Consider the following 18,570-nt stretch of genomic DNA (forward strand, 5'->3'; position numbering starts at 1 on the left):
ATTACTCATAAATATACAAGAACAAATAAAAGGATTAATATCATAAGACGATTTAATAGATTTAATTAAATCTTATGTTTGACAAATCAAGGCAATAAAAAGGCCCGGACTTGACGACTTAATCTGGTGCAACCCAAATGACCAAGGCTAAAAAGAAACACAAAGAATGGGCTATAGGCTATATATATACAAAAAGCCCAACCAACCAACCACAAACAAAGGCAGCATAAGATTCTAAATAAAAATGCATGAGATTGGAACATTTGACTGACAAAATGAAAAATTCCTGTGAGTACAACAATGATATGAAATATGACTAAATAATATGCATGAATATTGCCCAAATATTATGCGGATGACGTCACCAATCCTACATAACGAGCAAGTATACAGGGATGACTGACTACAAAAAAGGCAGAGACCAAACTCTATCACAATTTTGACATATGATGTAACAATGCAAATACTTTTTAGACACCAAATTCTGGTGAAGGAAAGAAAAAGAAGGCCAAAATATATAAAGGGGGAGAGAGAATGCAGACTTTACAGAACTGCTGCTGAAGGGCCCCGACTCGGCGACTCCTGAACCAAAAACCTCCACCACCATCAACTTCAGACAGATGAAACGGGTACTCGCGGGTGTATTTCTATATCTCATTCCTCCAACACCATTGGACCAGTTTCTCTTTTTTCTATTCATCTCTTTCTGCCAAGATAGCAGAGACACAGGGGTCATCACCACCAACTTCCTCCGATGCAATGCAAGCAATAAAATTAAAAAATAACAAGAAAAAACTGACTCCCCGATGCTGATTTGGTATACTGACTGCCGTTGAAGCAAACATATCAGCCCAAAAATGGTGATGACCCGACTCATGATATGCAATCCCAGACCTGACCCCAACTCAAGACACCCAAATGCATGTAAGAACAAGAATATACTAAACAGCAGCAGCCTCAAAAATTAGTTGCCCGGCTGATAGCTATCTTGACCCATTCGGCAGCTTCCTTAATAGAAGGATCATCTGACGTGAGACATTCATTTAGAAAGTCTCTGGCTGACACAGATTGCTGAATTAATGAACCAACAGCACTACCCAGTGTATCAGCTAGATCTCCAAGGAGTCCGATGGCAGTTTTTATCACAAAATCATCCCTGAAAGAAGCAAATAAAAAATCAGAAATACTAGCACTAGTAGGAACAAAAGCAGAAAGAAAACAACCATAAACTAAAGGTTCCAGAGGTCTTACATGTCCTTCTCTATGTATAAACTATCCAAGAACTGAAGAACGTGAGGTGCATAAGGCATCAATAAATGGGTCTTTGCGGAGCCCTTAAATCCTTGCAAGATGCCAGAGTACGCCTCCATAATTCCATTTCTCAATGTATTTGTGTACTCTATCATATCATCATCAACTCCGGATGTATGGGCAGATAGCTCTGCCGCACTCTGAAGCATGGGCATGGCATACATCAAATACTTCTCAAAATTCTCCCCAATTGCCAAAGCTAGGTCACCAAAGCATGAAAATATGGGAGGCTTCACAGAGCGGTGCAACTGGTTGCTCGACAAATCCTTGAGGAGCTGAGTCATTATCCCATCACAAAAAGGCAATATTTTATCCTCTAAAGCCCGGCATATATCCCCCACCACACCAACTGTGATGGCACAAACCTGGTAATCCTCAAAATTCTGGAGACCCATTTCCAAGTATTTATAAAACTCAGTCATGTACTTAGCAAAATCAGCGCCTGTCGAATAGACAAGAGCTCCAATTGCAAGCATAGCCTCCTCATGAGCTGTGGCACTTTTACAAGCAAATACTCTCAAGAACAGGCCCATCATCTGGTCAGCATATTGCAAGAAGACATATTTTGTTGGTTCAGATGACCCAAGCTTCTGTATAATGACCTGCAAGCAACCACAAAGAAGGCCTTGTAATTCATTCTGCTTCTCCCTCTCATCAGATGAAAGCTTTTGTGCCTCAAGAGTCTGGTGGAGTTCCATCATAATGAGAGGAACTAATTGCATCACCATTGGAGCAGTGTCATCAGTGGAACACCTTACAACTTCATTCAGAGCTTCGTAGGCTGCAGTTCGCAGGCGGGATTCTCCAGCATCTTCTCGGTGAGTGGCATCGAGAAGGGCCTGGATGATATCCTGGAAAAAAGGAGCCAGTGGGGAGGAAGAAGGTCCAGCATCCTCAAAACCCTGGGCCAGAAAATAGAGAGCACCACATGCCTTCTCAGCAACATTTGGGACATCTTTCATGCTCTGAAGAAGAACTGTGATGATCTGTTGACAATTTGCTTGGGTAATTATGGGTGTCTCCAAAGTTGAACCATGGAGAAATTCAAATATTCTTCCAAGAGTCCATCCGGTAGTGTCTTTCACATGGTTATTTGGATCTTTCATCAAAGCATTCAGCATAAAATTCAGAGCAACATTAACTAGAGGCATGAGCTTGTCAGGGGATGGGCCTTCCAAAATAGAACCAAATGCATAGGTGGCTGCCTCTCTCTGCCTCCAATCTGGTTTTGTAATGTTCTCCTCAATAAATGGCATTACAAGTGGAACAACATCATCACCAACTGTCCGTGCTACCAAGCCCAAGCAAGTTCCACCTGCCATTGCAACATTCCAGGCCACTTCATCCTGATCCTGATCCTCTTCTTGCTTAAGAAGAGTCTCCAATAATAAAGGGATCAGAGCAGGAAGTGCTTGCTTAATAAAATAATAGCACGGAATAACAGAATCCCCAGTAAAATCACCGCCATATTCTTCTAAAATGTCAATCTCTTCATCACAAATTGAACTCCAGAACTCAATGGCCTGTAGTGCAACAGGTTCCTCATCTTCCTTCACAGCCTTAGCAGTAATGCTAAAAATATCTTGGATGTACGGAGCCAACTTTTCATAATAGGTCGAAGATATAGAAACAAGGCACTCAAAGGCTGCCTGTCGAATCTTTACTTCGGGGGAAAGAGTAGCCTCACATACAACTCTCACTATATAATCACGCTCCATATCATTTGAGAAATTTGCCTGAGCAAAACCCAAGGCATTATGCAAAGCTCTTGTGGCTGCAAGCCTGACATCATTATTAGTCTCAGAAGAGTTCATGCCCTGAACTACAGCGGTAAGCATTTTATTCACTTGATCCTGCTCTACCACATCCGGGGAGACTTCCTCGCATATGTATCCAAGAGTTTCAAGAGTTGCTTGTCTAGTATGAGCTGGAAGTTGATTATTATTTGACAATAGAGCTTCGATCAGTTCAGGCCATTGTTTAAGAGGCAACTCAATCCCTGCTAGCTTTGCAATGACTTGAGATGCAGTTGATCGAGCATCATGGGCAGGAGAAGAAAGGGTCTTTAACAAACAAGCTTTGATCTGCGCCTTCACAGATGGGTCCAAGGACAACCATCTTTGTCCAAGCTCGAACTTCCTATGTTGTTCTTTGGCATCCAAAGCATTCTTAAGGATCAAACCTGCTAATTTACGACTCTCAACAGGCTTATCATCATTTGCCAATTCTCCAGCAAGAGAGAGCAAGAAACTTGGAAGATTTTGTTCTTGAAATTGTCTAAGGTTTTCTTCTGCATGCTTGCGTACATTCCCATCCACTGCTTGTGCATTTAAAAGAATTTGGGTAACTTCCATCGCCATTAGAAGCTGAAATCAATAAACCAATTAAATTATTAATAGAAATAAAGCTCTACATATCTTGTCCAAAACAAATTGTAATTATGTATGCACTAACCAAGTAGCACTGAACAATATAGAATTCTTTAAATAACGGAGTGAATGCATTTAGGGCTAAAGAAATAAAACTTGAAACCAACAAAAATCACCAAGTAGCACTGAACAATATAGAATTCTTTAAATAACGGATTGAATGCATTTAGGGCTAAAGAAATAAAACTTGAAACCAACAAAAATCATCCATACTGCTACTCAATTAGTAATTTCATTCATACAATTAAGACAAGTACAATCACAAACAGCTATAACAATAACTCCGAGGAACAGAGCTTTACGGGAGAGGGAGATAAGAGGTGTAGAGATAGAGAGAGAGAGAGACAGAGAGAGAGGGCATCAGGGTTGAGCATAAAGAAGATTAATGCCGGAAAAAAAAAAATCATAATAATCCCCAAAAAAATCATAATAATCCAAAAAAAATCATAAAGTATTGCAGCTTATTTATCAGAATTCATTGCCAATTTATAGATGGGACAACAAATCATCGATACCCAATTAACTTATGTATTCATTAATCAGCTATATCTACAACTACAAGACTCCAGTTAACATTGGAATCAATCCCATATTAAATCATAACTTGGAAAACCAAATGCTCATAATGATAAATAAAAAGGAACCCTTTACTAATCCTTACCAAACCCAAGTTTCCTTGACTGACAAAAACATAACTAATAAGTCATTAAGTACATAATTTCTTATTGCAATTCAGTCTGAGAACGCTTCCCAACTCAGTGGAAGTGAAACTAGCAACAGTAGTAGTTACCAGTCAAAATTATCAACACTGAGCATACGGATTACCTATCTAATAATACCTATCGACTCCTTCACTTTCCTAAACACAATTTGAAATTCAAATTGATCACACATCAAACACTTACAGAATCAATCAATAACTCGCTGATCCCAAGATCAAAATTGAACAAACTAAGCCAAAAAAAAAAACAAATCGCGGATCAAGGATTTCAGATCAGACCGACAAAACTGCAATCAGAGTGCCAGCAAATGTTATATAAAACAGAGATTGAGATTTAAGAAAACTTACCAAGTTGATGAGTGGACTCGGCGAGACAGCGAGTGAGTGATGAATCCGAGTCAAAAAAGAAAACGAAGACCAAGTAGAAGAAGAAGAAGAAGAAGGAAATAGAAGCGGCGACTCTGAAAACCCTAGCAGAGTGTGGGAAGCAGAAAAGCAAATATGCCCAATATTTTGTAAAGCTGGGATTTGCAAAAAAACAACGATATCTGATTTTTATAGTTCCTCAGGTTTCCCACGCGCGGTCCTCGGCGGGTTACAGCGTCAATTAAGTGGAAGTGGGTGATTGGGTGGATTTAGTGAGCCCCGGTGTTCGAGCGAGTTAACGTTTGCGAGGACGATGATTTGATTGGTCGTGTTTGGTACGCGGTTCAAGGATGTGTGGGATTGGGCTTCCGTGTATTATTTAGCACCGTTATTATTGCAGTTGTTTATTCATTTTGTATGGGCTTTGATCCGCTGGAAGGCGCTAATTAGTGTTCCCTTTTTTTTTTTTTTTTCTCTCTAATATAAATAATATTCTTGTTTTTATTATATATATAAAGCAAATGACTACAACGGTAAATTAGGAAGAGTTTTGTTTCTTCAATTTTTTTTTTCTTCTATTTAGTTGTTGTTTTACCGTTGTACCCTTGCGAGTCTGTTGTTTGGTTCTCATGTTATATAAACAAGAAACAGGGTAAGAAATTTGCCTACTTATGAGTTCATGCATGCTCATTAACTTCGCGGGTTTTTCGTAGAATGTGTTTATTTGCTTATTTGAACTCCCGGCTATAATTTTGTCTACAAATAAGTAGAAACTATGGATCTGGGAGTTTATGCTTTGTAAAAGTGTTGGTTTTGCTTCACTTACAGAGTGAGAAATTATGGGTTGGGATGCTTTTACCCTTTCTTCCTACAAAAGCAAAAAAATAAATAAAGATAATCAATTTTGGTTAAGAAGCTATTGTTTGCTCTTCAAATGCAATGAGAGGATAGAAGTTGGAGTTTGAGGAAATCGTATTAGCAGCAATTGGTAAGGACCAGAATGTGGGTTCAAATTTGGGTTATAATCATTTGTATAATTTAGCAATTGGAAGTTCATATATCAGGAATTCCATTTGAGGATGGGCTTTTGAATATGATATATTTAAGAACAGTATAGATGTTCCGTATACGAGAAATTATAGAATAGTATCGTATTATCACCTCAACTTATGATACTTCCATTGAAAATTTCATCTTTTTTATAAAACCATAACACATGGCATATTTTCAATGAAAATATCATAAGCTGATGTGGTAGTACAGTACTATTCTATAATTTCTCCCACTATACTATTTACTAAAAAATTAAATAAATAAAAAAGGTCCCATGTATAGCCACGCAGCTATACCTTTTGAATATAATATATTTAAAGAGTATAGCCGAGCGACTATACTCTTTTAATGTGTTATATTTAAAAGGCGTATAGCCGCACAGCTAAACTATTTATTAATAAAAATTAAAAGAAAAGAATCATTCTAGTTGCATTAATTTATACTTTATAGATATTAATTTTCAGTCAATAATGTATGAAAAATTAGTGTATAATACGTGAATTTTGTGTGTACTATTATTGAAAATTTGGTAAAAAACAAGTATATTAAACATGAAAAATACATGTGTACATGTAAAATACGAGTATTAAATGTGAAAATGCTAAATTCTTTGTGCGAGATAACTCTGGAAATGTACAAACTCATAAGGAGACAATAGAGACTCGGATAACAGCCTAATAGTATTTTATTTATAATAAAAAGGGGGTAGTATAGCAGGGTGGCTATACTCTTTAACTATATTATAGAAGGAGAATAGCCTTGCGGCTATACTATTTATTAATAAAAATTTAAAAGAAAAAGACCTTTCTTTTTGCATTAGTTTAAACTTTATAGATATTAATTCTCAATCAATAATATGCGAAAATTTGGTGTATAATATGTGAATATTATTGTGTGTATTCTTAAAATTTTGATTAAAAACAAGTGTATTAAACAAAAAAAATACGTACGAACATATACAATATGTGTATTACTTCTTGTAAGAAAAAGGGAGAACACGTCTGCTTTAGCCAACTTAGCGAAAGTTGGTTTGTTTGCTTTCACTTTTGTTTGATTATTGCGATGTTAGTAACAAGAAGGGAACCACATCAAAGTTGAAAAGAAAAGGATGAAAGAGACATTTGTAGAAGGTAAAGCAGTGCTATTGGTTTTTGCGCTATTTTTTAATTCCAACTAGGTACCAGGTTCGAAGATTGAAGCACCATAAATATGGGCCATTTCCTTTATGTGTTCTTATATCATAAGATAATGTGTTAGCAACTTAGTATTGGATTAGACTTGATTGAACTGATGTTTTATTTGGTGAAGTAGTTACTTGTGCTAGATGTCCCCGTCATCACACCGAAGGTGCCTTGGAGTCAGTCCAAGACAACCTGTGCCTCACACACAATCAGAAATTCACAAGAAGCCCTTTTTTTCACATGCATTGTTCAAGCATTTCAACGATCTTATACGGGTAAAACCAGACAGTGTCAAACAACGTAACATGTACCATGATACAAGTACTTCCAGTTCATTCCTTAGCCATTTCACTCTCAATCCATTCGCGCTTGGCTTCAGGATCTTTCAATTTACAAAACATCTTTCTCTTGTTTTTACTTGAAAGCAACCCTTTGGCAAACCACATCATCTTGTGATTCTTGTCCTTTGCCCTCTTGTACTCATCATCTGTCATCTTTTCCTCATCATCAAAATTAAAAATTTCTTGTCGAAGTTCGGCCTTCATCCCTAAACCCTAATAAATGAAGTTTCAGGAAACATACTTGGATGTACTGTAACAAATCCTCCATTATTCTCATCTTTCCTCCTTTTCTTCATCCCAGATGGACTTTACGTACGTTGAGTAGCAAGTACAGCAGATGAGAAAAATTCAACAATAGGGTCAGTTTAGTAACTTGCTATATCATTCATCCATTTATCACAAAGATAGAAATAAAATGATATAGAAAGATCACATCTTGACTTCAACAACAGTCAAAAACCTTCATGGGCACCAAAATATGACTCCATTCACAAATACACAAATTCACGCAGAAGTAGGGTAACCGAGAGAAGAATTACTTGTAGACATTTTCAAGTCTCTTTTTCAAGTGTTTGATAGAAGCACCGGAAACCTCATCTACCCTTTTCCCTTTTAGATAGCAATTGAACGTTGGCTGCAGCAAAATGCACACATCAGCAGAGTAATATTCTATTTTAAGATAAAAACAGGGCTGAAATATATTCACACAGCTTGAACAAAATGCTTAGCCCCCATTTTCCCAGATAAGCATAGCCTGTTTATACTTTTCTGAATTATTAATTACGATATGGTAAGAACTACAAGCCAAATTTAGAAAGAAAAGGTCAAACACATGAGAAATTACAACACTGAACTAAGTGCAGACATTTACATTCAAACAAAATAGAAGGATCGAATCATTTACCGTCTTGTGAATTCTCAACTTGTCCAATCTGGATCCAACGATATTCTATAGACAGAATAAACGTCAGATCTACTAGTTTAGAGGCATAACAAGAAATAATATGATGATTCTTCTATATGCAGCTGCATGGCGCATCATAATTAGAGTACGGAAAAAATTACTGCATGAGCAAGCATTAATGCATAGCTAATGAAAAATTACTGCATGAGCAAGCATTAAGTTATCTTTTACCCAGAACAAACTGACCAGAGCAGACAAGCATGGGATAAAACCCACTATGCCTCAGAACTCGAAAGGACAATTTTGATTACTTCTCAGTTTTAAGGACTATCAAATATATTCACCACCAATTTATCTATTGTTATTTACAAAAGTATAGGAAACATCTTCCCTGGAATCCCAACCAATTTTAAGATGAAAGGTGAAGTGGTGATGTATTGATCTTATCTGTTTGATTTAAGTAACCTTCTGATAAAAACATAATACAAGGATCGAACCATTTACCTCTTTGTAATAAAATCCACGCAAGTCAATAGGGTATCCAGTTTCACAACAAAATATAATATCACGATTCTTCTATGAGCAACTGCATGTCGGATCATAATTAGAGTATGGAAAACAAATTAAGGCATGACAATTTTTTTTCTGATTCTGAATAGAAACGATATATAGAAAAGGTGGATAAGGCATCCACAGCCAGGCAAAACAAAACACAAAAGCAGCCTAAAAAAACCCAAAAGAAAATAAACAGCAAAGAAGAGAAGAGAGGCAACGTGAAAGAAGGAAACACCCTTACTTCACAGCCGCCACTAAATCCAACATAATGACAGAAGGGTTTATAATCCTTAAAAACTGGGGTAACTGAAGCCAAAAGAGCAGCCCAATATCTAGCCTTCTTCCAGATTTCCTCGACACCCTCTTCCTGACCCATTTAATGTTTTTCTTCTAAAGTGAGCTCTCTTTTTTTTTCACTGGGTTTACAAGTGCATATGTGGTTGTTTTATTCCAGTTTGTAGGTGGTGAAAAATAGGCTGGATTTATATGTTCTGTGGGAGTTGGTTTTCTGTTTCAATATCACAAGGAAGGTGGGGGAAGTTTTAAAATTAGGATAAATGTTGTTTTCAATCACTTTGAAGCTGAATCTTGTTTCCTGAGAAATTAAGCTTTTCTAAGACCCAGTTTTGTGTTTTGAAGTATACTCATTTCAATATTCAATTCTGTGCTGATACTTCTTCTTGGCATTATGCTCATGGCTATGGAATTTTTTATATATATAAAATGGGGAGAAAACCCCAAGAACAATACCTAACCACCACACATCGAGGTCTAGCAAGACCTAACAAATAATCCACCAAGAATGAACTAACCCAGGCAGGGGCCTCCTCAAAATAGCAAACCCCGAGGTCTAAATTGTAACTCCAGTTATGGCCATACAGTCCGCAACACAATTTTTCTCTCTGTAGATATGAGCAAGCTGACATGTGCCAATCTGCCTCATGTGACTACAGCAACTATGCACCAAGGCAGCAACTGGATGACATTGCAAGAAATATACTTGCTGGATGAGAGAAATAGCAACAGCAGCATCCATCTCTATAGCAAGGTTGGAAATACCTTTCTCAACAGCAAGCTTTAGCCCAAAATACAGCCCCCATATCTCAGCCTCCAAAATTTGCTCCTTACCCAAATTCACAGAAAAACCAGCAATCCAGTCACCTTAGGAATCACAGAGGACACCTCCTGCTCCAATAAGACTAGTGGCAGTCCTTCTTGAACCATCCACATTGAGTTTAAATTAGCGAACTATAGGAGGATCCCAGGCAAGAAATATATGCATTCTATCAAGCTTCTGGCCAGGGATAGAAATAGAATTAACCCACTCAACAACAGCAGCATAAATAACATCTCAGGAATTAAAAGGCAAACCCTCCTCTTCACTAAAAACTTGCTTATTTCACCATTTCCACAGGTACCAACAAGTGAAGGCAAAAAGGATACCCCAACGAATACCATCAGGGCCTTTAACCTTGGAAAGCAAATTACTTAAGGAAGAGTAGTTAACCAATGTAACTTATTATTTTATTAGAGCTGAAGATGCTGAATTCAGATCCATGCATCTGGAAACTTTCAATGTATGTTGAATTAATTCTACGTGTATGGTTCTCTTGCGGCGGAAAGGCTGACATGTTAGGGGACTGTTAGAATGTAAAAAACAACAGATGTTCCACATCCGAATGGCATCTTTGCAAGAAGAATTAGACCTCTTTTCAACTTTGGAAAGTGAACATCTTGGTAGCTCGGCTTGTCAATCCCATTGAGACCGGCCCAATGGGTGGGTTTGAGCTTTAACATTCGAACCCTCAGTCCGACTCATAAAATAAAAAAAATCACATTAGGCCCGGCCTGAGCCCGACTCAAACTAAAAAATTTAAGATCGAGCAAGCCCAGCTTGGCCCGATGTCAACCTAACAATAAAGCCACAACGCAACAAATTTCCAATGATAGGGTACTTCATTTTTAAATTGAGAGGACATGAGCAAAACATGCTTTATAGGTGAAACCACATGATACCTAAATTGGAATTTACCCAATTATTTAAAAGTAAATAATTTTTTATCCATGCTGGAGGTGGGCTCTACTTTGCCATATCATCCACTTTAATCGGAGTAAATGGCTAATGTGTACAAATTTACTAATATAATCATGCAACATCATCGTTTTTAATAGAGTTTGGGATGAAGTTAACGGTAAGGAGGAAGTGATATACCAAACATTGGTCAATGGGACAAAATAGATCACTTTAACTTCCAAATGGCAATATGGGATTTGAGCAAAGTTTCAGGAGTAATGTAACAATTTTTATTTATTTTTGGTCGAAAGAGTATTGTAACAATTAAACCTTTACAATTACAAGAAGAAAAAAAAAGATTGTAATCGTCAACAAAATCTTTTTACATGCATTGATCCAACATTTCAATGATCTCATACGGGTAAACATTAGATTAATGATTGTCACATCTTGTTCAACTGTTTTCCTTCAACTTATGCACTGCTTTTGTAATCATTAACTTTATATTACATTTAGTAGCCGACCTTATCCCTCATCCCAAACAATCCGAATTTGGTTGTGGTATATGAAACAGCATAGCATGCCAAATTTCAATTTCTGTCAAAATTTCCTTAAATCTGTTAAGTTTTGACCACTGTCTCTCACATCATCACATGGCAGGGTATTTTGCTTGTGTTTAGGGTCAAATGTACTGGAATATCCCTCCGTGTGAGGGGCACAGTCAAAACTTAAGAAATTTGGAGGAATTTTACAAAATTTGAAACACCTCATTGAAATTCTCCGAATTGAAACCATGGAGATAAAATTGACAAAATTAAAAATATAGAAACCAAAAGGGTAAATATGCGACAATTATCCAAATAACAGTCAAACCTACTGCAATTATCCAAGTAATTGTACAACATAAGGTAATCGATCCAAATTTTAAACCACCGTACAAGTCCAAACCATAATGTGAACAACAGCATAATATAATTCACAGTTGAAGTGCACACATCCAACTTATTCCTCAGCCATTTCATGCTTGCCAAGCACCGTTGAAGTAAAGACCTTGCACTTCAGAAAACACCACTCTCTTCTTAGGTTGATATTTAAATACTATCGGCATGTCCCCCATCCCAGGTGAAGATTCGAAAGCCTGCATCACTTCATCAAGTGAAGGTGCAGTACTACTCTCAACTGCCTCAACAAGGCCACCACTCCCTTGTGCCAAGGCCGCAGCACCTCTCAGTTGTGACAATGTTGCGGCGCCTCTCCATTGTGATAATGCCCTCACACTTCCTTTGTCATTCTCATTTTTCTTAGCTTCGATCGCCGACTGGGACGATATTCGTAAGTACACATCAATAATAGGGTCTAGTAACTATGATATAAAATTCATCCATATATTACAAGATAGAAATAAAAGATTGCGTAACATATAGAGTGATCACATTCGGAGAAAACTTAACTTGAACTGTCAAAAAATACCAATAGGCACCAATATATGCAAAAGCACAAAATGTAACGTAAAGAAGAAATGAATTACCTGTACTGTAAAGCTCTGCAAAAATATCTTGCAAGGCTGAATTATATTTACTCAGCTTAATCAAACTGCTTAGACCCCTTCCTGCCATGCCAGCTAAATATAGTATGTTTAGCTATGTATTATAAACTATCAATTAGCATATGGTAAGAAATTCAACACAATTTTTTTACTGTATTCAACGATAATTACGAATGATGGTTTACATGGCAATTTGATACTTTGGAAAAAATTTAACTTTATCTAAAATGTCAGAGCATCTCTAAGGGAGATGTCAAATGTAAAATGTTAAATTTGAATTTGATGGCTTATGTGGCAATTTGACACTTTAAAAAAAAAAAATTTCCATCCGAAAATGCCAAATATCATAATATTTTTTAAAAACAAATGGGATCCATATAATGCATAAAGTTTAAAAGAGAGTAAATAATAGTGGGGTCCATGACTAACAAAATATTAAAAATATATATGACATCAAACTTTTTGATATGTTATTTTTGACATATATATCTTCTAGCCTTCAAATCTATGTAGGATTTGACTACTCCGTTGGAGATTTTTTTTTTTGTTTGTTGTCATTTCATATCCATGTGACAATTTGACATATCGGTTGGAGATGCTCTCAAATATCATATTATTTTATTATATTTTAAAAAGCAAATAGGGTTCATATGATGCATAAAATTTTGACATCAAACTTTTTGATATGTTATTTTTGACATATTTCTTCCAGCATTCAAATTCATATAGTATTTGACTATAGAGCAACTTTAACCTTCAATTTTTATCATTTCATGTCCATGTAGTAATTTGACATATCGATTGGAGATGCTCTAATCATCTCTCTAAAAAAAAAGAAGCTAATAATCAATATAAAAATTGAGTTAAATTGAACTAAAATACCTGAAGTTTTTTTTTTTTTTTTTGACAAAAAAATACCTGAAGTTATAAGATGAATAACAATACCCTTTCGAATAAATGTATTGGTCCAATACGGTGCGTTTAGCTTAGCGATACTGGTTTCTCGAAAGACGAAGTTCCATTGCATCTTAACTACACACGTACACAATTTTGGGAGATCCAACGGTCCAGATCATCCCAACATGAGGTCGAATATGATTGGCCAAGGTATCAGGCCTCGCGATTTGATTGGTCCACTTCATCGGAAATGACATGTTTCCACGAATTGCTTGCGTCCGGTAACAGACCACCGGTTCACATATGCGGACAGCATACGTTAATCTCCCTCTATAAAAGCTCTGTCTCACGCGCGGTTTGACACTCAGAAGCCATAAACCAAAACTCTCAAAATCGCTAAGGCTTAAAGCCACCATTTGTACTTGAATCTCAGAGAAGCTCAGAGAAACAGAGAGGTTTCACGAATTGCTCAGACGCCATGGCTGGCTCCTGGAGAGCACGCGGGTCTCTGATCGTGTTGGCGATCGTTACATTCGGTGAGTGTTTCGGTTATTCAGTGTTAGATCTGCTTACTTTGTTTCTTTAACGATTAATGGATTGTTGTTTTCGGTCGAGAAAATGCCGTGGATCTGGCTGTGATTTGATGGTTTTTAGTGTGTTAGAGGACGTTCGTAGCTCAAAACCGATGAGATTTACGAATCAATCTGAAACTTTTTATGGTTTTTATTATTGGTTGAGTGAATTTTTGTGCATAATTGAAGTAGTGGAGGATAATTTTCTGCATGAGTACGTTGAAGTGTAGGTGTAGATCTAGTTAGATTGAAAAAGTTATTAAAGTGTGTGTTTATTGGTTGAATTATGTGACCTTTTGAGATCTATAAGTGACTGGTTTGATATCTGTGCCTCTGGATCTGACTAAGTGATTTGCAGAACTAAGCATGAATAAGCGATCAGAATATATAGAAAACATATAGTTTTTTTGCAGTGTTTTGTTTGTGTATGAAATTTATTTGATTGATTTTGTTTCCGTCAAGCTGACATGAAACAAAAGGTAAGAAGAATCACAATATTTACTCTTACTAACAGCTGTTAGGATTAATCAACAGATACTTTGAAGAATTTTGTTTAAATAAAAAATTGCCAAACATGAAGGAAATGTAGATCCTGCTCCCATTATGGTACCATTATAATCGCAATGTTATAGAAATGGTTGTTACATAACTAGGAAGTATACGTTTTAAATGGCATGATAGTGATCAATGAACAGCTGTTAGTAGTGTTTGTTAAATATTGTATGTATTCACAAGACTCTTCTGGAATCTCATGCTATTATTATGCCAAATATGTTATAATAGTTACATCCAAAGTTTCCTTTCAACGAGGATTACGGTTTCATGTACTGATTATGCGACGCGTGATGCTTGACGAGCCAATGCCTTGTTTGAATGAGATTCATTTCATCATTTACCATATGTGCTTCATATCTGTACTAACATGGAAAGAGCTTTATAACAGGGTGCCTTTTTGCTATTTCGATCGCAAAAGAAGAAGCTACCAAGTTAGGAACAGTCATTGGGATAGATCTTGGAACTACTTACTCCTGTGTTGGTGTGTATAAGAATGGTCATGTGGAAATTATAGCCAATGACCAGGGTAACCGTATCACCCCATCATGGGTTGGTTTCACCGACGGTGAGAGACTGATTGGTGAGGCTGCAAAGAACCAGGCAGCTGTGAATCCTGAAAGGACCATCTTTGACGTCAAGAGACTTATCGGAAGAAAGTATGTGTTTTTCACTATTTTTTTTAATGATTTGCAATCATTTTAGCTGGTTGGAAGTTAATACTGACTGGTGCTTATTATTTGGCAGGTTTGAGGACAAAGAGGTCCAGAGGGACATGAAGCTTGTTCCTTACAAGATTGTTAACAAGGATGGAAAGCCTTATATCCAAGTGAAGATCAAGGATGGTGAGACAAAGGTTTTCAGCCCTGAGGAGATCAGTGCAATGATTTTGACTAAGATGAAGGAAACAGCTGAGGCATTCCTTGGGAAGAAAATCAAGGATGCTGTTGTTACTGTTCCTGGTGAGTAAAACATATATTCAACTTAATAGCCTCCCATATTTATAGTCGTATTAGTCATGCCCCTGACATTGTCTTCCTGTTCAATACACAGCATACTTCAATGACGCCCAGAGACAGGCAACTAAGGATGCCGGTGTAATTGCTGGGCTGAATGTTGCTAGGATTATCAATGAACCAACCGCAGCCGCCATCGCATATGGTTTGGACAAGAAGGGTGGTGAGAAGAACATTCTTGTCTTTGATCTTGGCGGTGGTACCTTTGATGTCAGTATTTTGACAATTGATAATGGAGTTTTTGAGGTTCTTGCCACAAATGGAGACACTCATTTGGGAGGTGAGAAATCTTTTTCTTGTTTTACTACTTGCTCATACTTGATTTGTGTGGTCTGTTATTGATGTGTGCATACATCTCTGCAGGTGAGGACTTTGATCACAGAATTATGGAGTACTTCATCAAGTTGATCAAGAAGAAGCACGGAAAGGATATCAGCAAGGACAACAGAGCTCTTGGGAAATTGAGGAGGGAAGCTGAGCGTGCCAAGAGAGCTCTCAGCAGCCAGCACCAGGTCCGTGTGGAAATTGAATCACTTTTCGACGGAGTGGACTTCTCTGAACCACTGACCAGGGCCAGATTTGAAGAGTTGAACAACGACTTGTTCAGAAAGACCATGGGGCCTGTGAAGAAGGCTATGGATGATGCTGGCTTGGAGAAGCGCCAGATTGATGAGATCGTTCTTGTTGGTGGAAGCACCAGGATTCCCAAGGTCCAACAGCTTCTTAAGGACTACTTTGATGGCAAGGAGCCAAACAAGGGTGTGAACCCCGACGAAGCAGTTGCTTTTGGTGCCGCTGTACAAGGAAGCATCTTGAGTGGAGAGGGTGGTGAAGAAACCAAAGGTATGCTCATTTCTCGCCTGTGTGGGCAGTTAAGATATATTTATTTGAAAAGGGTAATTGGATGAACTATTATAATACCTACTAACAAATGTTTCCTTTGGATATTAGATATTCTTCTCCTGGATGTTGCGCCTCTCACCCTCGGTATTGAAACTGTTGGCGGAGTGATGACCAAGCTTATCCCAAGAAACACTGTGATCCCAACCAAGAAATCCCAGGTTTTCACCACTTACCAGGATCAGCAGACTACCGTCTCCATTCAGGTATCGATCTTTGTTTATTCAATGGTCCCAAAATGCTTAATTTAGTGTTTTCACAAAAATGCAACTCCGATGCTAATATGGATTCAATCCTGTTTTTGATCTCAGGTCTTTGAGGGTGAAAGGAGTCTCACAAAGGATTGCAGGAACCTTGGTAAATTTGATCTTTCAGGAATTCCACCAGCTCCAAGGTTTGTTTCTGCTGCCATTTAATCTTCCCTTGAGATTGCCACCCCTTTGTTTCCAGGATTTAACAGTTTTCATTTCTCTCAATTGAACAGGGGAACTCCTCAAATCGAAGTCACATTTGAAGTGGATGCTAATGGTATCCTGAATGTCAAGGCAGAAGACAAGGGCACTGGCAAATCCGAGAAGATCACCATCACAAACGACAAGGGTCGTCTCAGCCAGGAGGAAATCGACCGCATGGTTAAGGAGGCAGAAGAGTTTGCCGATGAAGACAAGAAGGTGAAGGAGAGGATCGATGCCCGCAACAGCCTAGAGACCTATGTCTACAACATGAAGAACCAGATCAATGACAAAGACAAGCTTGCTGATAAGCTCGAGTCTGACGAGAAGGAGAAGATTGAGACCGCCACAAAGGAAGCCCTTGAATGGCTGGACGACAACCAGACGGCGGAGAAGGAAGACTATGATGAGAAGCTCAAGGAGGTCGAAGCCGTATGCAACCCCATCATCACAGCTGTTTACCAGAGGTCAGGTGGTGCCCCAGGTGGCGGAGCAGCCTCAGAGGAGGACGAGGACTCACATGATGAGCTTTAGAAAAAGTCTCTTTAACTTTTATTGACCACTGTGAGAAAGTGGAAGCGAGAGGAGAGAATTGAGGTTATAGGTTTAGGGGAAGGAGACTTTTTACTGTAATTTTTCTTGATGGGGGGTTAGAAGGGGAAGTTGAGGGAGACGGATTTTCTTCTCCCTCGATTGTCTTTTTTTGAAGTGGTGATACATTTATCAAGTCTTTTTGTTAGTTACGTGTAATTTCTTTGTTTTGATAAAGGATACAGTTTTTGTAAGTTTGGTTGGTTTGTTTCTCAAATCACGCTATGCATTTTACTAAAATGCGTATATTTATATATAAACAATAATATGCCTCAAATCACATTTTTCTCCATCTTCTTAATAAAGATCAAAGTGTTTAAAAACCCAACAACAATAAAAAATCGCAAGTGTTTGAAACCTAACAAATATAGGCATCATCTGACCTCTATAGGTTGGGCCCAACAGATGGGAGGAACGATTTGACCACTTCTCTTTCAGGAAAATGGAAATAGGAAAATACTTCTCTTAGGGGTTATTCTATTCATGCCAATAATAGTGTGACATGTATGCTTAATTTTTTTTGTCTGTTTTTAATAAATTATTTTTACACTATTAAAATGTGATTTGTAGAAAGGAAAAGTATCTCCTTACAGAAAGAGGCAAGCAATATCCGTTTTCTGATTTTCCTAACACACTGTTTGGAATCCAATATCCCACATTAAAAAAATAGAATATTTTAATGCTTTGAGAGCTTGGGGGCACCTTTCACTTTTTTTTTTTTTTTTTTTTTTTTCTGCAGAAAATAGAATTACAAGCAAAACCCCTTGAGCATGCATGCCCAAGAAGGTCAAAGAAAAAAGGAACGGAGCAGGAGAGAGGCAGCCCATGCTCCCACAATTTGGATGGGGTGAGGCCATGACCCAAGCCAACGAGAGCATCAGCAGTGAAATTAGCCTCTCTAAAAACATGCTTACGTTGTATTTCATTTTGTTTTCAACTCTGAAAACATCTCAATGTTCTTTAGTTGTTGAGAAAATAGAAAATTTTGAAACAGGGAAATAGCCAACAACCTTCGAAATATTTTGATAACAAGGAAAGGCGCAATGCTTGCTTGGTGAGAAAGTTCAAGTTATGACATTGATGTGCATATATAGAATCATCTACAATACATGGATTGGTTGTTTATTAATTTCTAACCAAAGTTTACCATATTTTCAGTTGTCGATCAA

General features: G+C 37.6%; 2 protein-coding genes across 2 annotated transcripts; one reads left to right on the forward strand and one right to left on the reverse strand.

Annotated features, from left to right (window-relative positions):
* Positions 29–4,999, reverse strand: LOC18775966 (importin subunit beta-1). The gene is made up of 3 exons (XM_007210311.2): positions 4,810–4,999; positions 1,252–3,677; positions 29–1,156 (listed from the first exon to the last, which is right to left on the reverse strand). The coding sequence occupies exons 2-3, from the start codon at positions 3,669–3,671 to the stop codon at positions 958–960; spliced, it is 2,619 nt and encodes an 872-aa protein (XP_007210373.1). The 5' UTR covers positions 3,672–3,677; positions 4,810–4,999; the 3' UTR covers positions 29–957.
* LOC18776853 (luminal-binding protein 5) lies at positions 13,593–17,674 on the forward strand. Its single transcript, XM_007211026.2, has 8 exons — positions 13,593–13,854; positions 14,834–15,101; positions 15,190–15,404; positions 15,496–15,738; positions 15,822–16,301; positions 16,410–16,564; positions 16,670–16,752; positions 16,843–17,674. Exons 1-8 carry the CDS (start codon positions 13,797–13,799, stop codon positions 17,342–17,344), a joined length of 2,004 nt encoding a protein of 667 aa, XP_007211088.1. The 5' UTR covers positions 13,593–13,796; the 3' UTR covers positions 17,345–17,674.

This window comes from Prunus persica, chromosome G5, assembly GCF_000346465.2.
Source record: "Prunus persica cultivar Lovell chromosome G5, Prunus_persica_NCBIv2, whole genome shotgun sequence".
Taxonomy (NCBI): Eukaryota; Viridiplantae; Streptophyta; class Magnoliopsida; order Rosales; family Rosaceae; genus Prunus; species Prunus persica.

Excerpts from the sequence above, each read along its gene's own strand:
- LOC18775966 (XM_007210311.2), bottom strand. The coding sequence starts at position 3,671 with ATGGCGATGGAAGTTACCCAAATTCTTTTAAATGCACAAGCAGTGGAT. Across the intron at positions 1,157-1,251 it reads TTATACATAGAGAAGGACAT|GGATGATTTTGTGATAAAAA; the intron begins GTAAGACCTCTG and ends TGCTTCTTTCAG.
- LOC18776853 (XM_007211026.2), top strand. The coding sequence starts at position 13,797 with ATGGCTGGCTCCTGGAGAGCACGCGGGTCTCTGATCGTGTTGGCGATC. Across the intron at positions 15,102-15,189 it reads AAGAGACTTATCGGAAGAAA|GTTTGAGGACAAAGAGGTCC; the intron begins GTATGTGTTTTT and ends ATTATTTGGCAG. Across the intron at positions 15,739-15,821 it reads TGGAGACACTCATTTGGGAG|GTGAGGACTTTGATCACAGA; the intron begins GTGAGAAATCTT and ends ACATCTCTGCAG.